The following is a 22,676-nucleotide window of genomic DNA, read 5'->3' as shown; positions in this document are numbered from 1 at the left end:
CCAGTTCTTGGAATGACAGCTTTCCTACTGAGCAGCTTCATTCTCTAACATCATGGACGATCAGGAGTGTTGCTGATGGAACTATTCCAGGAATAATGAAATATCAGACTCTTGTGCAGAAGAGAGAAATCCCCACACAGTGAAGAGCATTGATTTGTTTCTCCACCTGGGAGCTTCAGATGCGGGTGTGGTGTGTGAACACACATTTGACATCATACTTTCCAAGGAAACAGGTCTGCTTCACTGTCCAGAAATGACGTTGACTTCTTCCACTCACTCCCAGCCCACTAGAACACTTCATTGGATTGCACCCACACCCTTTCAGTGGTCTCCCCTGGCCTTTTTCTCCAGAGAGATACCCAACGGTTCCTCTGACAGCAGTCCCTGCCCCCTTCCCTCACACTGCGGGGAGTCAGTTAACCTAACTCAGTCGCTCAATGCTTGTGTTCTGGCTAGTCTTGAGTTGATTGGGCAAGGACAAGACTTGGTTTGGAGTGTGGTGTGTGTGTGTGTGTGTGTGTGTGTGTGTGTGTGTGTGTGTGTATTTACATGTCTGTGGGTGGGTGGGTGTGTTTGTACAGGTGGGCATGTACTTGTGTGCCTGCCACTTGGGGAAGCGCCAAGTTGATGGCAGAGTCATTCCAGGTCATTCTCCACCTTGTTTACGGAGGATCTCTCACTGAGCTTGCCAATTTGGACCGGCTTGCCCGTGGATCCCTGTCTCTGCTTCCCAGGTGCAGGCAGCCACCACAGCAGACATCTACATGAATGCTAAGGATCTGAACCCTGGTCCTCACACTTGCTCAGTGAGTGCTTATCCTACCAAGCCATTGCACAGCCTGATCTGTTTTTAATTGCTTCTTTTGAGCACACGTAATTATCTTCATCTTGTTCTTTTCCATATGCAGAAATAATAAAGTAATCTAACTGCAAACCAAAGAATGGTCTAGAAGTTTCCATACCATCATATAGCAAGGCCATGAAGCCAGAAAAATAACTGTTTATCATAATATATATCATATACTTTATCATAGTGTATACACACACACACACTTTTCTTTCACTTTACAAAAACTCGGGCTGTGCCTCTTAGAACAGTAGTCCAAAAGATGATGGTTCAATTTTCTCTCCTTTAAGATGTAATGAAGCACCAGGCGGTAGTGGCGCACTCCTTTAATCCCAGCACTCGGGAGGCAGAGGCAGGCGGATCTCTGTGAGTTCGAGGCCAGCCTGGTCTACAGAGTCAGTTCCAGGAAAGACTCCAAAGCTACACTCAAAAAAAAAAAAAAAGTAACTAAGCAAGATTAGTGACAATAAGCACTGAGTCACCTGCAAGACACTGGGATGTTTAAAACACGTGTAAAGCCCCATCTCCTTAGCGGTCCTGACTCTTGATCTACAACCATGTTTCCTGCTTCAGAGGAAAGGCCTGGAGAATGTGTGTACAAGCTCTTCCACCGCATCCTCCTGCCTTCCCATCACCGCACTGTGCATTGTTACCAGTGCATTGGGGTCCCTGACAACGCTGTTTCCTAGACTTCTGCACTGGGTTACTTCCATGTGTGTCTTGGTAGGAACACGGGTCCCATAAGTCTCCTCCTTCTTTCTCCAGGGTGCCAGCCTCCAAACTGCCCTCGGTGGTGCTGTCCTGTCAGTGTCCCCGCCATCCTGTGGTCTGTCCCGACCGCTCTGAATTAGAGATAAACACTGTGACGAACAAGAAAGCACTGAAGAGTGACAGCGTGTGACTTCAGAGGCTTAGGTCACAAAGGACAATGGACACGCTCAATTCCCTACACCTGTCACTCTGTGCAAAGCCAGCGCCGTGTCAGAATACTCCAGCAGCCCATGTGAAGAGGAACTGAGGTCTCCAGCCAGCAGTAGAGCAGCCCATGGTGATGCAAGTAAGGCACCATCTCCAACCCCCAACACACCTCTGGGACTTACGCCCGAACCCCAACATCTAGACCCTCAAAGACTGCGGAAGATAGCAAAGCTTTTATATTTTTTTAATGTTATACACTTGGGGTGTCTGTCAAAGATGACTTTCATATGTCCTGTGATTGAAATACACGAGGCACTCCATTTTTCTCAGACTAGCCGGTCTTTTCAGTGGTCCAGAAGGCCCCTCACCCTGCCCAGCCCCTCGGCCTTTCTGGCCTCGTTTTCCACAACTCTTCTCTCCTCATGACTACAGCAGCTTCAGCTGCAGCCACACCCTGCCATTCCTCAGGTGGCCTCTGGGCCTCTATACAGGCCACTCCTCCCCTCTCTTTTTCCGTTTATCGCTGGTTAATATACCATAGATATCATTCATTATCTGGTGTCTCTTATCTGATTGTAAGCTAAACTGATACAGAGTTGTTGTTGGTGGTTTGTTTGTTTGTTTAATTTATTCCCAAAGTCTTGAACGATGCCTGGTTTATAGCACTTCCTTCACAGAAATTTCTCAAATGAATACATATTTAGAACACAGGAGCCCCCAGGTACACACAGATCCACAGCCTATGATCTTACTACTTTGAAAGCTGAGGCAAAAGGATTATGAGCCTGGGACCAGCCTAAGCTTCAGACAAAAATAATGAACAAGGGGTAGGAATGGGAAGGAGCTCAGTGGCAGATGTTTGCCTAGCATGCCCAAGGCACTGGGTTCTATCCCTAAAGCGATCCACACTCATCACACAGCTGCCTGTAACCCCAGCTCCGGAGGCTCCACTCCTCAGGCCTCAGTGGGCACCTGTACTGATATATAAATAACCACCCCACCACCACCACCATCACACACACACATATAATTTAAATTTTATAAAAGAAAAAAGTTTAGAAACATGTATAAGTAAGTAAGTAGTATTAATACTTTTTTAAACTCAAAGTGATTAAAAGTATACGTGGTTTATTCCTAGAACTGTTAACATTGTGAGGGATATAGCTTTAATTCCTGGTGGACACTGTTTTGAAAAGTTAGTAAAGGTAATAGTTTTATTCTTTATTGAGGTAACCTTTATTGTAAAACATTTCATATGGAAAATATGCCCCAGGAAGGGCAGAAACATTTATTTCAACACAGCACCATCAATTTTCAATCATATTCTTCCTGACATACATTGTTCTTGAAAATGTTAATTGTTTCGATTTTATGATAAACTCTTCTTGAAAAGAGTATATTGAAGATGATAGAATTAATTGATTTTTGATTAGTGGCTTGAAATAACCCATTCCAGACATGCCAATAAGGTGACAAGGTTGTATTAGCAAACTATCAATTCACAGTGAGGAATAAAGACCTCAGTGGCGGTGGTAGGGAGCAGCTCCTTGCCCCATCTGGAAGGCGGATAATAAGAGAGCCAGGCCTGGGTAGGTGGGTGGTGGCAGAGCCACATGCAGAGACCTGGCACATCTCCCTGTTCAGTTTTCCTGTTCAAGTTACCGACATGGAACGACTCAGGGGACACTCAGACAACCCACACACATGCCCGACACTCTGACCCTTCAAGGAATGCAGATGTACCTCTGCCGGCTCCCTTCACTTAGGTGCATTTGGACACCTGGCCTAAGGCAGGTTTCTCAGTTCTTCCGAATATCAAGGTGTCACCTTCTCATGGCCTCTGGACCAACAAGGATCCAAATGCGGGTCAAATACAATGTGGGGAAGTGCTCTATAGCCTTCAAGAAGAAATGTTGTACCTGAGTGCAAGATCTAACACAGCCATCAGCCATCATGTGATGAGGGCAAGAGTGACGCTCTGATCCCTGTGTAAAGAAAAAGAAAGGGGGTGAAGCCTTTCAGAGAAGATCTACTGATTAGCCAGACATCCGGGAAAAGCAAGTAGTCACTGTTGTGGGGTGATTATGCTTGCTGCCCAGAAGAACCACAGGTTTCTTCGGTTTCAAAGACAGTAAACTCTGCCTCTGGAACCCAGATAGCAACTTCAACCTGGAAATCATTCACTCAAGCCAGGCAGTGGTGATGCACACCTTTTATCCCAGCATACGGGGAGGCAGAGGCAGGCAGATCTCTGTGAGTTCAAGGCCAGCCTGGTCTACAAAGTGAGTTCCAGGACAGCCAGGGCTACACAGAGAAACCCTGTCTCAAAAAACCAAAAAGGAAGGAAGGAAGATAGGTAGGAAGGAGAAAGAAAGGAAGGAAGGAGAAAGGAAGGAAGGAAGGAAGGAAGGAAGGAAGGAAGGAAGGAAGGAAGGAAGGAAGGAAGGAGAAAGAAAGGAAGGAAGGAGAAAGGAAGGAAGGAAGGGAGGGAGGGAGGCAGGGAGGCAGGGAGGGAGGCAGGGAGGGAGGCAGGGAGGGAGGGAGGGAGGAGAAAGAAAATTGTCCACTCCAGAGAGCCTAATGGAGGGAAATGAGCTTGAATGGTGGAGTGTGGATCATGGCCTCAGCTGCTTTAGAAGTCAGTGGCTACAGCCTTCTCTCTCTTCTTTTAAGTCTTTCAGGAAAAAATTTGACAGGATGCTGTTGAGGCTGGTGGGGGGAGGGAAGGAAAGAAGAGGGAGGGATGAAAGAAAACAAGCTAAGGATTTAACTTCTTTTAAAGCATGAAAAAGCATGGTTACATAATGCAACGAGATCAGCAGATTTGGCTCTGCCTCCACACCATTCTTAATTTCTCATTATATATGGAAATCCTCCAAGCAGAAAGCAGAATCACTCAGTTTGAAATCGTTCAGAAAATAGAGGACATAAGTAAATAGCTGAGATTTAAAAATAAAAACAAAACAAAACAACAACAACAAAAAAAATCCTCCCACACTCCCATGTTGCAAGAGGTCCTGACGCCAAACAAGCGTTCGGAGAGTCCACTTGGAAAACTGAGCAGATAGCACAAAGTTCCCATTCAGCCCTCTTCTCCTAGCTGCCTTAGCATTGTGCCTCTGTATACTAAATGTGTGAAAAGTTATGCAGCACTGATACATTATTCTGAAGAAATAAAAGCATAAATTGTACCTTAGAGTTAATCTTTATGTTGCATGTTGTACAAGATATAGCCAATTTAACTTGCTGGTCCAAGTGAGCTTGGGAAGCAAAAAGATTCTGTTGTTTTTAATGAAATATCATGTAACTATTCAACTGGGTCCAGTTTAGCTGTGTCCTTCCTGGAGTCTTATCCATATCTGTCTATTCCATCAGAGTGGTGAAGACCTAATTATTCTCCCTCACTTCGATTTACTCCTGTTTGCCTCACATGCTTGGACACTGCTGTGAGGCACATAGGCAGGCTCCGTATGTTTTACTATAAAAATGGCTTCTTCAACATTGCACAATGCTCCTCTTTATCTCTGGTGATCCCCTGGTCTGCTCTCCTTTGAAGATAAAGATGGTACTCCAGATTCCTCTGGATCTTTGTCCGTCTATCTAAATCGGTATACTTATTAATAAAATTAAGGTGGGTTTCTCATCAACAACGTAAACTTAGGTCCTGAATTTTAGTCTTTGTTACTCTTTGCTTCTCATTGATCCCTCTTTTTTCTTTCTTCTCTAGTTTTAATTCTATACTTGTAAGATTCTATTTTCTCCCTTTTCTTACTATATCAATACACATCTTTTGGAAAATTTTGTAGGGATTGCTCTAATTATTTGGGTGGTTTTTTTTTTTAATCTCCCAGTAGATGTTTTCAACTACTCTTAGTCTACTATTAAATAACACCGTGACTACATAATCTAACGGAATCAGCAGAGTGTTTTCTGTTGTAGCACAGTGCCCTGTGTGGTGACACACACCCACAGTGCCAGCACTCAGGAGACCGCCAGAGGATGATTAGGATTATGACACCAACATGAGCTATATGGTGAGAATTTAGGCCTGGGATGCAGCTCAATAAGGCCACAAGTTCAATTCAGAATTATAAAAAGAAAATTAAAAAGCAACCTATTAGGCAGGTCAAGCTCTGTCTTATAGACAATTTCAAATGTTCCCTCCTGTCCCTTAGAGTCTGCCATTCATAAATAACCATCATTACTGAAATTAAAAGGTTTAGTTGCACCTTTATGCCCTTTCTGAAGCTTTTCCTTCATGGAAGTCTGAGTTTCTGATCTATATCATATTTCTTCTCTCTGGAGAATTTTAATATTTCTTCCAACACTGGTCTACTAAAAGTTTTAAAGGTTTTGTTTGTCTTAGGAAAATCTTCATTTCTTCACTAAAAAAAAAAAAAAAACAACCCTCCAATCCTCACCTTGAAAATCCAATAATGTTTTAAAAAGTAAAACTCACCTACCTGTAGGTGCCCCCTAGCACCATTCCACTCACCCAGAGTTCCCACGTGTAGTCAGTGGACCCTTGTACCAACTTGCTAGAGATTCATCATTCACTCCCCCAGCCTGTCACTGGCTCTAAAGACTCTTTCTCCTCTGGAAAGATGTGATTCTGGGTATTTACTGAGCTTCTCAGCTGTCAGGCAAGAAGTCCAAGCTATGATCTCAATTCTCTTCTCTAAAGAAGAGCGTTGGTTTTCAGTTTGTGCCATATTTTTCTTGTAAACGAAGAGAATACCAAGCCCTTTGAGTGGTACAGCAAACACAACTACAAATCCTAGTGTTTTATACAGTTTGTAACTCTGACCACGTAAAAAGATGAAGAAAAGCCAATGCTTAAGATTAAATGACTTTTCTAATTTTATTTACAAGGAAATGGATGAACTGGAGACCATAATGCAAAATGATATAATCCAGACTCAGAAAGACCCTGTTTTCTCTGATGTGCAGAATCCAGATTTAAACAGAAATGTACATGTCCATGAAAGCAAAAGAGGAAGGATGTGGGATGAGGATGAGGATGAGGTTTAAGAGAGTGGGAGAAGAGAGAACAAGAGAGGGTCATAGGAAAACAAAGAACATTCAAGCATCTTCTTTCATATGCAGAGTCTAAAAGTATGTGTGCATATAAGAAAGAGAGACAGACAGACAGAGGGGGAGAGAGCGAGGGAGGAGTCGGAGTAGGAGGGAGAGAAGGGGAGAGAGAGAAGAGAGAGAGAGAGAGAGAGAGAGAGAGAGAGAGAGAGAGAGAGAGAGAAAGAGAGAGAGAGAGCAGGACTATTGCTCCTTACTGGTAAGGAGGTTTGGGGGTGTAAATGAAAATTCTAAAGTGTCTCACCAGTGTGCCATGTGTTAACAAGGAATTTGTGGGTCACTCTTTTGGGTTCTCAGGCTTATCAATAAAATATTTTACTCATCGACTCAGAAGAACACTCTTGAAGAAAGGGTTTAAAAGAAAAGGCCTGGGACAAGCAAGCTGCAAAGTGGACCCAGAGGAGGAAGGTGGAGCAGAGGAAACCCAGCCATTTGAAGGCAGTCACATTGTGGATGATGGAGGGTGGCTTCTGAGAAATAGAGGTAAAAAGCCCAAAATACCAGGGAAAGCATATGTATTCTCTGTCCAAATCCTAAAGAAAGAGACAGGAAAGAATAGAAAGGAAATGTTACAGCTTTCTGAGACCAGATTCAAAAAGGCAAACAGGTAACTAAGCCTCATGGAGGGCCACTCTATACTCTCAGAGGTTTGAGAAAGGCACATTGTCTGAATAAAGCAATAATTATTCTTCTCATCTCTTTAACATTCCTTAAAGTAAACCAGCCTTTCTTGGGCATTGTCTTTGAGTCTGGTGACTGACTGGCCCAGCTGGATTAACTCTCATGTTTTGGGTATCTTGGAATGTTAGGTCTCTACCCAGGCCATTGAAATATGTTCCCTTTGAGACTCAGCAGAGCCCCAATAAAGACTTCTGTAGCATCCCCTGTAGTCAGACTTTAGACTGCCAGCTCCCTAATAATGACATGGAGACTTCTTATTAAGTATGAAAGCTTGGCCTTAGCTTAGACTTGTTCCCAACTAGTTCTTAAAACTTAAATTAACCCATTTATACTAATCTACACTCTGTCATGTATTTGGTTACCTCTCCTCAGTATTGTACATCTGACTTCCTCTGAGTCTCCCAGTTGAGTCCCCCATGCAAGATTCTCCATTCCCCTCCCCCTGGCAGCATCTTCAGGCCCCACCTCTATTATAATTCTCTTACTGCTTCTGTCCCATGCAATTCCCTCTTCCACCAAAGTCCCAAGACCCTAACTGTTCTCCCCAAAGGCTGGAATCAATTTCTTTCAAATTTCTGTTCATGTTGATATTTTGACATTTCCCCACAAATCACAACTGGCCTTCGTATCAACCAGAATGGAAAAAGTACTACCTACGGCAACTACAGCACTATGAAATCTATTCCTTAAATAATGAGACCTAAAACTCAACATTATTCCTTGACCACAGTATAGATGCTGTGTTAGCAGGCATCTTATTCATTTCCAAGAGGGTGCCTGGGTATTTTAAGTGTAGTTTTTTTCTTCTCTATCACTACTAAGAGCTTAAAATATTCAGTAAATCATATGGCAAACCTATTGCCAACACCCAGACTTTGTTGTTCCATTCTTGGGGCACAGGCCAGATAGATTTAGCTCCCTTCCTAATATGGATATTGGTTTCACTAAAATCACCAGCAGCATTAGCCAGCCTCTTCCCTAGACCTTTGAAGCCAGGTGTTGACTGTAACAACCCTAGATGGCATCTTCCTCCAAGAGAAGATTGCTTCCTCTCCACTGAAAATCCGTTGTGTGGCACAGTGACCCTTGTTTATCTTTGCAAGGCCTTCTGGGTAACTTACTGCAGCTTTGGCATCAGCACCTGCCGCTTTGTCTTGCTTGTTGTTAAGGAAACCACGTCTTCATTTTATGCACCAACCTTGGCTACCATAAAATGTTTCCTTCCATCATCTTCTCAAGGTCTTCCTTAATTGAAGAGAGCTGGAGGTTCTCTCTGAAGCAGACTTCACTGTGAGGGAATGTTGTGGCCACTTTGATTGTATATCTAAATAGCTAAAATTTCTCCATGTTAGCAGTAAGGCTCTTTCATTGTGTCACTGGTTCATTGACTAGAGTAGCATTTCCTGTGTTTGTTTTCGTTAACATGTATTGATTGTACCTGCATTAATACATGTATTAACATGTATTGATTGAACCTCTTTAGGAGGTTCCACCTATGTCTATACATGCACACAATATGCACCAATCAAATCCACCATCCCCCCATACCTTTCCCAGTCCCTAAAATCACTGTTGTACTAGAGAGACAACATTTCTCAGTCTCCATGTGAGCAAGAGCATTCAGTGCTTGTCTAGCTTATTTCAGTTAATGGAATATCCTCCAGCTCCATCCAATGTGCTGCAAACAGCAGGACTTCATTCTCTTTTACCAACGAGTCTGTGCGTGTCTACACCTCACTTTCACTTTCAGTTTGAGTCCTGCAATAAACTCGAGCACACAGGCTTGTCTTCAGTATGCTCACCTCATTTTCTTTGGATTTGTACCCAGAAGAAGTGGGGTTGCTTGGTCCGATTCAGTTTTTGTTGTTATTTCCTTGTTCCTTGGTGCTCATGATGTATCCCGGGAACTTGAGCATGCTAGGTAAGCTCTGTACCAGTGAGTAAGATCAGAGTCCTGTTTTTTATGTTGTCTTTTTTTTCTGACCCTCCATACTGTTGTACACAGAGGAGAACTAGTTTACATTCCCACCAACAGCTTGGAAGAGTTTCTTTTGCCACATCAACTTGCCAATAGTTGTTCATAACTCGTATGCACATGCACACACACATGCACACAGAGAGATGATAGATGATTGATAGATAAATAAATATGTAAACATTAAATGGGCCAAATACCTAAATGTAAAACCTCATACCCTGAAATCACTAGAAAAATATTATAGGGACAACATTTCCAAACACTGGTTGCAGGCAGTGATTTTCTGAATAGGTACACCCAAACTCAGGAAAGGATAGCAAGAACTGACAGATAAGATTTTATCAAATTAAGAAGTTCTGCATAGCAAAGAACAACAGGGTGTAGACAACCTACAAAACCAGAGATGACATTTACCAAGTTTTTATCCAAAAGTTCATATCCAGAATACATAAAGATGGCAAAGGACTGGAGACATAGCTCGGTGAGAAGCATTTCTTAGTGTGTGCTAAGGTCCTGGGTTCCATCTCTAACACTGGGAGGAGAAAGCTTTGTGTTCCTTGGTGGGAGTTTATGGTACCCAAAAACAGAAAAGTGACATGAAAGATGGCTGTTCAGCACAGCAGCTATGATAATAACAATGCAAACCACTGAACTCACATGTGGGTTTACCAAACTGTAACATACATGTAGTGAGTGTATACTTTTGGGAAACAATGATGCTGATAGACTTGCTTGATGTAAGGTGGTTAAAACCCCTCAATTTAATGCAAAAACTTAAAGAAATTAATTAATAGTAAAGTACATAAAACTGAACTCAATAAGCAATCTCTGCCTACAGTCTGTATACCCATAAACAGAGAGTTGTTTCTCAATATTCTCAGTTGCTAAATTAATCATTTCACTTAAGATGCTTAGCTTCTTTCATTCATTAATGTTCTGCCTCCCAATGTGGATGTCTGATGCATGCCGCATTGGGAGCAAGGCTTCCTTTCCAGAAACCTTATCTTTAACGTCTCCACTTTGCTTCTCTTTCCTGTGAACCTCACATGATCCGTTAGTGGATGGCGTCAGCTCAATGCCACCCCAAGAGGCCTGCTTTAAACTTAGACTAGGGCGGAACCTAGCACTTCCTCATCTTCAAGTCCATGTCTGTGTCCTGCTGCACCAGTACCAGCACTGCTGTCTAGGAGAGGTCTCTCTCTCTCTCTCTCTCTCTCTCTCTCTCTCTCTCTCTCTCTCTCTCTCTCTCTCTCACACACACACACACACACACACACACACACACACACACACACACACACATTCTCAGCTGCTGAAGAGGGTCCAAAGCAAGCAAATCTACATTGTACACCAGAGGCTGCTTTTTTTTCTCAGAATCTCTATCGGGTGTCAGGAGCCTGCACTCCAGCTCATTGCCCTGATGATTCCTATAGCTGATGAGGTGGGACAAGTCTTGATCTAGAGTATGACTCACAGCCTGCTTTCCCACTCAAGTTTCCTGGAGGACACTTTCAAAGAAATTGACTCCTGGGCCAAGCTTTACCTTAGCTACTCCAGTGTGTGGTTTTGTATAAAGCCACTCTCCTCGGCCATTGCAATGTGCCAGCAAGCCGCAAAGGTGACAGCCCTACAGGCCACTTAGTACACACTACATTTGCACACACACATTAGTGGTTTAGATGCCTTTGTCCAGGCCCATGATCCCAGCTCCACGGGAGGCTGAGTCTGGAGGATCACAAGCTTAAAGTCCACTTGGGCTATGGAGTAAGTGCAAGCCAGTCTAGGCAACCTTGTGAGAAGCTGTCTCAGAGTTTAAAAAGGAAAAAAAAAAAGAGGGAAGAGGGTACAACGAGTAGAGCTATGCCTAACAAGGAAGAACAGATTGGGGTAACTTGGTCATTTTTTTATAATGCCTCTGTTTTTGGCTTATCCACAAACCACACAGATAAAGGTGTGATGTTCAAGAGTAGGTGACTTGCTACTCCCTGACATCTCTCTTCTTTAAGAGCAAAGAACCTCTCTGGTTAACTTGCTGATTGACAGAGAGCTTGCTGACTCCTTAGTCACCTGACTGAGCTCCAGCCCTCCACTGGGAGGGTGTCCGGAGCCTCTGCCTGGGAGGGGACTCGGGTGTCCTTCCCAGACGCCGGCAGGAAGTCCTAGGAAGAGCCCGGCTGGCCTCTGCTGCCTGCACAGTGAGTACCCACCAGATCGCCGGGGTCTGAGGACTGCCCTGTGACTCCCTTCTGGGAAAAACTCTCAGAGCAAGTTCTTCGTGCCAGCACCGCTGACGTCAGCCCAGAGACAGCCGAAGCTGCCCTTAGATTGGAGGAAACTAAAGGAAACCAGAAATGAAATCTTTGAACTAGAGCAGGCAGTATTGATCTGAGCAGCCGGTACTATCTTGGAGGGAGGGGAAGGGCTGATTAAAACAGACATACCAGTAATGAAGAGAAAGAATTAACGTGGTGTAATAAAATATCAGTGGTCACTGAACAAGTAAACCTTAAGATACTTGGTCTTGAGACTGTTCAACTGAAGAATGTTTAAAGCTTTTACTCCCCCCACTCCCCGGGGAAATGCTGAACTATTGAGATGGCTGCTGCCTGATTGACATCCGGCCTAAGGTAAACGTGTATGGGCAGGTCACGTGCTATCTGAACCATGTGATGTTTATGGTTCTATTGTCCTGAAAAAAAATTTTTTTAAATGAATGTGGGGAATAAATCACAAGTTTTAAGCCTGCCTAGAAAAGCCTGTGAGACTTGTCTCAAAAAAAAAAAAAAAAAAAGTGAAAATAAGGGCTGGGGGTTTCAGCTGAGCAAAGCGCTCAACTAGCACGCTGTGAGTTTAACTTAAGAAATCAATAAATAATAATAATGATAATGAAAATCGGGGTCTCATTATCATAGTCCTGGCCGGCTTGGAACTAACTATGTAAACCAGGCAGGAACTGAACACAGAGATCTGACTGCTTCTGCCTCCTGAGTGCTGGGTTTTAGTTTGCTACCAACCTGAGCCGAAAATAAGATTTTCAAAGGAGTGGTTTGAGATAGGTTTGTGCTCCAAGGGAATTGGGGATAAATGCTTGGTAAAGTTATGATGCTCCTCTTTATCAAAGAAATGTCACCAGTTTAGAACGAGGTGTATGCAGCCTTCCTCGGGGTTGCCTGGGATTGTCAGTACACACGGAATTAGATCACGTGCTTCCTGAACCGTGTGGGAGCTGTGTGCTGTGAGTGAACTGACCAAAGCTGACCCAGCAGTCAAATGAGGTCATATGCTCTGATCTGCACTACCAATTTTTATCCTTTCAATCCCGGCTGATACCTGGGGCTGCCCGTCAATAATCGTTAGTGGAACCCTCTTTTCTGTCCAATAATCTGCCTCCTTCAGTGGTTAGGCACTGTCCTCTGATCCATGTACTTGCTTTGCCTGTTTTAATTAAAACAGAAAAGAAATGATTTCTTAGTTACTAAACCTGTATTTTCAGTCCCTGGCAGCTTTCCTAAGTGACTCACGTTCAGCAGGCTTTTCCAAATACTGCCACCGAGAAACATCTGACTTTTGGTTACTGGTGGGCTTGATCCTTTTCTTCTTGTGTGCATGCACGTGATGTATGTGTGGGTGCATGCATGAGTGCACAGGTGGCAGTCAGAGGAAGACATGAGTCTCTCCCTTTAGGGTTCTCTACTTTATTGTTACTGTTTAACTGAGAAAATTAGAAAACTCTATAAAATATGAAAAGCTCCACGAAATTTGTCTGGACCAGTCTAATTTTCCTTGTATCTTTTTTTTTATTTATTTATTTTATATGTGTTGGTGTTTTGCCTGCATATATGTTTATGTGAGGCTGTCAGGTCCCCTAGAACTGGAGTGACAGACAGTTGTGAGTTGCCATGTGGGTGCTGGGAATCGAACCTGGGTCCTCTGGAAGGACAGCATGTGCTCTTAACCACTGAGCCATCTCTCCAGCCTCCTTCCTGTATCTTTTTTTTTTTTTAACTTTAGTATATGTGATGCCAAAGCAAGCAGTATTTTTTTTTTTTTTTTTTTTTTTTTTTGGTTTTTCGAGACAGGGTTGGTTTCCCTGTGTAGCTTGCAAGCAGTATGTTTTTAGAGATTTATTTTTGTTTTTATTTATGGATGTTTGTTTGTGCCTGTGTGTATACATGTGTGCAGGTGCCTGTAGAGGCCAAATGAGGGAGTTGGGTCCTCTAGAGCTGGACTTACAGATGGTTGAGTCGTCCAAATGGTACTGGGAACCAAAAGCTTAGGTGTCCGGAAGAGTAGCAATTGATTTTTGACTGCCTGGCCATCTTTCCAGTCCTTCCACTTAACTTTTTGAGACAGGGTCTCTCACAGAATTTGAAACTGAGCATTTAAGCTAGACTAGCTGGCTACTGAGCCCGTGTGAACCTACTGTCTCTGCTCCCTCCCCACCCAGCCATGAAGTTGCAGTCACATGCTTTTTTCCAGCTTTTAAGTGGGTGCTGAGGATCTGAACTCACGTCACAAGCCCCTTACCCACTGAGCCACCTCCACGGCCATCTGCTACTTCTCTTCACTGGGGAACCAGCACTTGTATGCAGCAATGGTATCTGATAGAAATTTTTGCAGTGTTGGAAAACTCTAGAATCTGCAGTGTCCAGATTGGTGGCTGCTAGACACGGGTGGTGACTAAGTACTTGAAACATAATTTGGCTGAAGACCTGAATTTTTTTTTCCTTTTCCTGAGCTGACTAATTTTATTAAAAGCCTGGTTATCTGTATGTGGCTTGGTGCCCCCAGACTGTATAGCTGGGATGCCTAGCCAGCTGCTGTTCTACAGGCCGCTCTTATACAGCTCATTGCTGCTCAGACTCCACAAGATTCATGAAGCATTTTCTTCTACCTTGGCTTAAAAATATGAATAGTTAGATTATTTGTTTCTTTATACATGTATATAGCATGCATGTGTGTGTGCACTGTGCTAAGGGCTGAATCCAGGTCCCAGTGCATATTTAAGTACATGTTCTACCACTGAGCTGTACCTCAGACAAGACTCTTTGACTACGGACTTACTGCTTACTATAGGTATACTAATGAAAAGACAAGATTCTGAATTTGTGACGGCCATACAACCTGCATGTGCCCTTAGGCTCGGGTCTGGAACACAGCAAACGCTTTTGCTTATAAAGCACTTCATTGTTCTGAAAGTCTTCTCGGGTGCTTTTGAATTTGATTGACACAACGACCAGTTAAATAGATTCCAAGCCTAGAGATTTGTTCACCATGCCAGTCTGCTTTACAGAGAAATCATCTTTGTAATATAGGAAAAAATGGATCCAGATCTTGTAAAACGTTAGATTTTCAAACTCTGAAGGAAAAAAAAAAACACTTGGTTTATTTTATTATAAGTTAGCAATAAAAAATTATTGGTAGAACAAATGAAACACATGAACTGTGAGTATCCTGTATAAATGATAGATTTTTGCATCATGACCTGACTAACTGCAAAAAAGGAGCCTTAGCTGCTTTTGATCAATGGACTTCGTGTCCTGATCACAACTGGTTCACAGGTTCACAGCTTCTCGCCTTCATTTTATTTCTTTTGTTTCAGAGACTTTTGAAAAACACAGACTGAAAGTGAGACCATCCGCTGTCTGCCACCCCTGCAACCATGAGCAATAATGGAACAGATTTCACCACGGGCTACCTCTCCTCTGCTGTAGCGATTGTCTTGTTTGGCTCCAACTTTGTACCACTTAAAAAATATGACACCGGTGATGGTAATTGTTTTTTTTTTTAACCCAAACTTGCTTTTAAGCATCTTGGCTACTTGTTTGTTTTTGTTTTATCTTTTAAAAATAACAGCTAAAGAAAACTGTGTTATTGATTATAGTAATAGAACTCACATAAATCATCTCCCAGTGCCCATTGTAGTACACCAAGAGTAAGTCAGGACAGGGAGACCAGATTGTACTCCATGATAAAGCAAGGCGGGTACCACTAGAAAAGCTTCTTGCCTGTGGCTCTGTGTTTATAAAATAGGTACGTTATGGCCAGTTCTGCTCTCAGCATTCATTTGAAAACACAGTTGATACATGAGAGACCAATCGGAACATCACGCACACTGTTGACTAGTGAACAAGTTCTTCTCTCACTAACCATGAAAGGCGAACACAGAAAGTTTCTCCCCATTAAAGAAAGACACGGGGCAGTGCCAAAACCTACACACTCCTCGACACAAAGCTGTGCACCTCAGTTACCATCTGCGTACACACAGACACACATCCTTTGCCACAAAACTGTGCACATCTGATGTCAGACCCCCATTCCGGCAGCCCTGCAGCAGTCCGTGGGCTTCGTTCTTCACGGTGCTCCTTCCTCACAAAACCCCCAGTCCTTCTAAATTAAGGGGCTGTGTGGAGTGCGTTGTTACTGTACTTGGCCACCTCATTAGTTCAAACTCTTTTTTTAATACATTGCTGGTGCCGTCTTTCCGTGTCATCCCCCAAACCGGGTTTCGTTCTGTTTTGAGGTTTTCAATGTGTGGTTTTGCACAGCGCTGTAATTTCTAGAAACGAGTATGTCACCATGCAGCAAAACAGTACAAGCTGATGGCTAGTGAAGGGAAGCAAGAGTTGCTTTTGCCTTTGGAAGACCTTTGCTCTCTGACCTCCCTTTGGAAGTCAGAAGGGACTTCTCAGTGAACTTACTCAGTGAGCACCTCTTGGGAGGTAACTCCTCAGTTATTTTTGTTTTTGTTTGTTTGTTTTGGTTTTTGGAGATTGGGTTTCTCTACATAGCCCTAGCTGTCCTGGAACTCTCTTTGTAGACAAGGCTGGCCTCGAACTCAGAGATCTGCCTCCTAAATGCTGGGATTAAAGGTGTGTACCACCACGCTAGCCCGTTATAGTTAAATCTCCCTGGTTCCTTAGTCTTCATACTCCTTAGACAGCAGGGTTACAAATCTTACCTCCTTGGCTGGAGCTTGACAAGCATAGAAACTAATAGAAAAATAACCAGAAGGGGCAGCTGGCCTAGCTGCGGGGTTTGTGATCCTGAACAAGTGGCGCGCGCGTGTGTGTGTGTGTGTGTGTGTGTGTGTGTGTGTGTGTGTGTGTGTTTCTGAAAACTGAACCCAAGGCCTCTGCACATATTCGAGTGCTCTGGTCTGAGTTTCCCCCAACCAAGCAAGTTTCACCAGCTTTTCGTTTCCAATTTCACACCTGCAGCATAAAGATTTTCTTCCTCTCCAATACTGTTTTGTTGTTTTGGAGGTTAGTAGACTTTTTTTTTTTTACCTCTACTCTGTTGTAAGAATGAACAGCAAAAGACAAAAGTCGTACAAGTTGGAACCAAAAGTGGCAGCGTGGTGTTGCAGCTGCCTTGGCACTTCATTGAACCCCTAAGCCTTGATCTTTTCAGTCCCTAAGCCTTGATGGTACGGGAGCCTTGAATGGCCACTGCCATGTTCATCCTCGGGTAAGTGGCCGCCAGCAGCATCTTATATCATAAGAAGCAGAGGAGCCCTGGCCTGGGAGACTGAATCTCAGGCTTGTAAAAATCTGTCTCATCACAGAAATTAAACTCCAGCAGGGTGAGCCACAAATGGCCACTTGTATCCCAAGATTTAAGTTACTGCTGCACTGTTTGGAAGGTCTCAGTGCATGTTTTGACAGTGGCCATGACACTGGCATCATAGTGAAAATACAGCCTTCGTCTTCTCAGAGTTCCTTGACAGAAATTTCTTGATTTGTCTGCAGGTGAAATAGGATGTTAAGCAGGAACACACTGTGGACTTTTGAAGTCAAGCATCTAGGGTTTAGAGTCCAGTTAAAAATGTCCTTACCAGCTTTGGGGCCAAGTTACTTAAGCTCAAATTTGCTTTCTTGGTATCTGAGATGGGGTCAATTATGACACAGAGTAGTTGTAAGAATAAATGTGCCACATGCCCACTGTGGGGACATTTCCTAATTTGTGGCTGTTCTTCTAAGAACATCTTACAGATATTCTTAAACATACATATACTCAAATCGTTCCGCCAAGTAATGCCAGGTTGTCTTATTTCCAGGGATGTTCCTTCAGTGGGTACTCTGTGCTGCCATTTGGCTGGTCGCCTTAGTGGTCAACTTGGTACTACGCTGCCCTAAATTCTGGCCTTTTGCGATGCTCGGTGGCTTCATTTGGGCAACAGGTAATATGTGTATTCACCTAATACAGTGGTCATACTCACAACCAGGAGAAAAGGCACAGTGACTCAGTCACTAAATGCAGATAACATGGGCTGTGTATTGTTTTCCTTTCAGATATTCCTGGAAATTTCCTGATTTTTTTTTCCCTTTAAATGTTTTAAGTTTATAGTCAGAGTTTTCTTGTGTCCTGCCTGGTCTGCAGTCAGGACAAATCTCTCTCATCCGCCATTCCCAAGTAAAAACACAGAGGCTTATATTAATTAAAACTGCTCAGCCATTAGCTCAGGCTAACTACTGACTAGCTCTTACATTTAAACTCAGTCCATTTCTGTTAATCTATATGTTGCCATGTGTTCCGTGGCTTTACCTGTGTGCCATTACATGCTGCTCCCTGGACAGCAGGCTGGTGTCTCCTGACTCAGCCTTCCTCTTCCCAGAATTCTCCTTGTCTGCTTATCCTGCCTATACTTACTGCCTGGCTACTGGCCAATGAGTGTTTTATTAAACCAGTGTACAAAAGCATTATCCCACGGCATAAGTTCCTGCTAGAAAACTATTATAGTAAAGATATTTGATCCTTTTAAAGTATAACTCAGATGCGATCTTATGCATTTGACTTTTCTAAGGCATGTTTATCAGAACATGTTTTAATAAAGAGTAATTCTTTGTTAACACCATTTTTAAACCTTATCCTTAAAAACTGACAAGTAGAGGCATGTAATCATTTTGAGTAACATTTAACAAAGAAAACAGAAAACAAAAAATGTCCTTGTTGCTTTATCAATTCCTTGAAGTCTATAGTAGAATTTATATTCCCAGTTAACCAATCAGAAACAGTTCTCTTTTCTACATGAACTCCCTCTGGAAAGTTCATCTTTTTGTATTTTAACAAATAAAATTATTAAAAATCTTTAAGAGATAAATTTGTTAGAAGCAAATAAAATTGAAAATGTTAAAATCCTACTGGTGACCCATTTGAGTCTTTGAAGGGCTGTCTTAGGGCTTTTATTAGTGTGAAGGGACACCATGACCATGGCAACTCTTATAAAGAAAACCTTTAATTGCGGTGGCTCACTTACAGTTTCAGAGGTTCAGTCCATTATCATCATGATGGGGAGCATGGCGGCATGCAGGCAGACATGGTACTGGAGGAATAGCTGAGAGTCCTACATCTTGCAGGCAACAGGAAATTCACTGAGACATTGGGAGGTAGCCTGAACATAGGAAACCTCAAAGTCCACCCCAACAGTGATACCCTTCTTCCAACAAGGCCACACTTCCTAATAGTGCCACCCCCTATGAGATTTTAATAAGATTTATTAAGCTGAGATCAAAGTAAGTATAACTTTACATTTCCACTAGAATTTACATTACCGTATCTCACATGTATGTTCCTCTGTGGTTGTTTACTATCTGAAATTGGGAAAATGAACAGCGTTCACTCATTCCCTCTAGGCTTTTGGAGACAGAGTTTCACTATATGCAGCCCAGGCTGGCCTAGGACTCTGAGTCCTTCTGCCTCTGTTCCGAGTGGAATTGCAGATGAGACACATCTCTCTTTTGTAAACCTGCAGATTTTTTTTTTGGGGGGGGGTCAAGGCTGGTGTAAAATATGAAATGCTTCTTGAATTTGTATGCCCTCCTTGTGCAGGGTCCATGATAATCTTAGGTGTATCACTCCAATTTTAATATGTGCACTGCCAATATGAGCATTTTTTTAATTTTTGAAATTTTATTTTAATTAAATAATTCTTAAAAAGGTATGCATTTATATTTTTGAGAAGGGGTATCATGGTAGATCAGGCTGGCCTCTGACTCACAGAGGTCCTGGGATTAAAGGCATGTGCCACCACACCAGGCCCATTGTGTAGATCATTATAGACACCGGACGTTTGTCCCTCAAGAAGGTTTCACTATGGTCAAGGCAAAGAAGTAGGCAGGCAAACTTGAGAAAGTTTGTAACAAGCAGCCGGTCTAGGGCACAGAGGAGAGAGAGGAGGGAGATATAGGGTTAGAAAGGAGACATCAACACCTTGAGACCAGGAAAACTTTCTAAATAGGAAAATAAGTGGAGCAGGGTACCATGTGACTTGAAAGCCTCTAACACTCCCACAGTGAAGGACACCTACGGGCAGAATTGCTTCAGCAGTTCATAGGATAACTCTCAAACTAGTTGCACTAGACTACAGCTGCGTTACAGAACACACGGGTCCCTGATCAACAGCTGAGAGCAGGGACAAAGGGGACTCACAAATCTAAAGAAGAAACCTTCGAGAGGAACCTGCAGGATGGAGTCAGGATGCAGAGAAGGTAGTCTGTTTTATAAAGAGCAGCAATGGGCTGGGTATGGTGCAGCAGCCACAGTCCCAGCTACCGGGGAAGGGCGGGATCTCCTGAGCCAAGAGTGGGAGCTAGCCTCTGCAACACGGCAAGACCTTGTCTCTGTAGCAACCATGCTAATGACAACATTCAACACTATAATGGATTGGCCCTGAGTGACCCTCAAGAGCATAAGGTAATGGTGGTGAGACTCTGGAAAGACAGCCAGTGAGTGCAGACCACATCCTGAAGTTCAGTTGGGGCAGAAGTTGAAGTTAGGAAAAAAAACAAAACCACTAATTTAACTTAGAAATGTATCTGTTGTACTGGAACTAACCCTTGTTTTCCCTATGTATTGTATCTACAGGGAACATTGCTGTCGTCCCAATTATCAAAACCATCGGTTTAGGTCTTGGAATCCTCATCTGGGGATCATTTAATACCTTAACTGGCTGGGCAAGCTCAAGGTAACACAACTCAAATGATCTCAGCTGAGATTCCTGCAGCCTGCATTCAATCTAAACTGGGGTTTAGCCATACCAGGAGAAACAACTTGATTCTTAGTCTCAGATTATAGCTGGTACACATAGCCATGTCTAACTGTTATGTTGAAGCTCTTTGTAAATGACCTAGATATTTGATGAAGACATAGAGCAAAGGATATCGAAACAAAAAGTAAGGAGCTGTATCTGGGACACAAGTAGAGAGGAAGTCAGCTGATGCCTGCTTTCCCTCTCTACTGCAGGGTAGTTTGATAGACATGTTAATGTGTATCATTCTCACCTGACTTTTACAATTGTATGAGGTAAGCACAGTAAGAGAGCTGACACCCAAAGAGGCTGAAATGCTGAAGGTCAAGTTCTAGCCAGGGACCAATTCTAAAGTAGGTGTTCTTCCTCAGAATAGAGCAACAATCTATGGCTCCATCTCCCCAGCATTTTGTAAAGATTTATTGAGATGTAGCCACATTCAATCATTTAAGTATTGTTGTCTGTAACTGCTTTTGCAGTACAGTGGCGGAGAGAAGGGAGACAGCCACACCTAAAACACTCTGGCTCTATGAGGAGAACTTTTTCAACCCTAGTTAGAAAGTTGTGCTGTCCAAAGGGTGTGTCACGAGCCTCAGGCGGCCTTTGAATGGAAACTTAAGCTAACTAAAAAGACAAATTTGAACCTTGTGTGTCCCAGTGGTACTAGCTACATCAGCAGAGGCTCTCCCGCTTCACACAGTGGCCTGGATGGGAACACGATACTATCATGGACATTGCATGAACAGCGTGTGATGCTCATGGTTAGTATCACATGTGCTTCTCACATGAGGGGAAATGAGAACAGAGAACATTATTCTTGCCTCACTTTAAGACCCCTCCTGTACTCAAAAACATTGTAACTACCCCAAAACAGCAAGGCCAATCACTAACTTACAGTATATGCATCCTTCTTTTGTCCCCCACCCCCACCCCGGAGTTTTATTTGTTTCAATACAATGCTTTTTTTTCTGGTTGCCTCACTCTCTTCCCCATGGGTGGCTGTTCACAATGAATGCTAATGATTGTGACAAAGTCACAAACCATGATAACAAGAGTGTAAGTTGATGTCAAAGAACAGGAGTTTTTCACCAAGAAGTCATTTTAAATACCTCAAATATTACAGAAGGGCTTGAGATGTAGCTTAGAGTTAGAGTACTGTCTAGCATGCGCAGGGCCTTGGGTTTGACTCCCAGCATTAAGACACATGTGTGTGCACAGGCACATACACACAAGCATTCACGCATACGTGCAAACACACACACTTTCCTGTGGCATTTTTTTGGTTTGGTTTGGTTTTGATTTGCTTGGTTTTTGTTGTTTTGTTTTGTTTTGTTTTGTTTTGTTTTGTTTTGTTTTGTTTTCACATAGTTTTCTCACTGTGTAGCCCTGGCTTGTTTGGAAATCAATGTGTAAACCAGGCTGGCCTCAAAACTCAGAGATCTGACTGTTTCTGCCTCCTGAGTGCTGTGGCCGACTGGCTTTGAGTTATTGTCTTACCTCTGGGGGTTACAGGAATGTGCCACCATGCCTCAGCCACTATTTTTTTCCACTTTAATATGGAAACTGGAGGCACACTGTCGAAAAGTAACTTACCCAAAGCTAGACAGTGCATGAAAGAGCCAAGATTTGTCTATTCTCTTAAGCATTACTCGAAAACATTTTATCAGTATCTGATTTGATATTCTTCTGAATTTCCAGGTTTGGCTGGTTTGGAATGGATGCAGAAGAAGTGCCACACCCCATGCTGAATTCCTTTGGAGCTGGGCTGTCAGTAATAAGGTCTGCAGCCATTGCTAGACACTAGTTCTTTTGGGCATTCAGACTGCTTTCTAAAGACTTGTTTTATATTTATTTTATTTATGTGTATGAATGTTCTGCCTTCATGTATGTGCATCATGTGTGTGCCTGGTGCCTGAGTAAATCAGAAAAAAAGTGTCAGATTTCCTAAAACTACAGTCACAGATGATTGTAAGCTGACATGTGGATGCTGGGAGTCAAACCCCGGGTCCTCTGGAAGAGCAACCAGTGCTCTTAGCCACTGAGCCACCTCTCCAGCCCTGTGTCCTAAAGCTTTAGATGTCCTTGCATTTTTTCAAACCTACATTTCATAAAATTTATGTAAGGTTCCT

At 43.0% G+C, this 22,676-nt stretch overlaps 1 protein-coding gene and 1 non-coding gene across 3 annotated transcripts in view; one reads left to right on the top strand and one right to left on the bottom strand.

Moving 5' to 3' along the window:
• Window positions 1–1,816: 1,816 nt before the first annotated feature.
• Tmem144 (transmembrane protein 144) overlaps window positions 1,817–22,676 on the top strand; it is a 42,710-nt gene continuing 21,850 nt past the window's right edge. The window contains exons 1-5 of one of the 2 annotated variants that reach the window (XM_037206680.1): window positions 1,817–1,904; window positions 15,121–15,289; window positions 17,578–17,700; window positions 20,385–20,484; window positions 22,246–22,326. In XM_037206680.1, the coding sequence (XP_037062575.1) occupies window positions 15,181–15,289; window positions 17,578–17,700; window positions 20,385–20,484; window positions 22,246–22,326 (413 nt within the window). In that variant the 5' untranslated portion in view covers window positions 1,817–1,904; window positions 15,121–15,180. Of the gene's footprint in view, window positions 1,905–11,517; window positions 11,714–15,120; window positions 15,290–17,577; window positions 17,701–20,384; window positions 20,485–22,245; window positions 22,327–22,676 lie in introns of those variants that run through there. The other variant, XM_028880118.2, reaches the window with a different exon arrangement.
• LOC114700501 lies at window positions 19,305–19,409 on the bottom strand. Its single transcript, XR_003735699.1, has one exon. It is a non-coding gene; the product is annotated as a U6 spliceosomal RNA (small nuclear RNA).

The sequence above is a fragment of the Peromyscus leucopus genome, chromosome 6 (assembly GCF_004664715.2).
Source record: "Peromyscus leucopus breed LL Stock chromosome 6, UCI_PerLeu_2.1, whole genome shotgun sequence".
Lineage (NCBI taxonomy): Eukaryota > Metazoa > Chordata > Mammalia > Rodentia > Cricetidae > Peromyscus > Peromyscus leucopus.
Note: the sequence above shows the minus strand (reverse complement) of the source record. Positions and strands in the feature narration are given on the sequence as shown.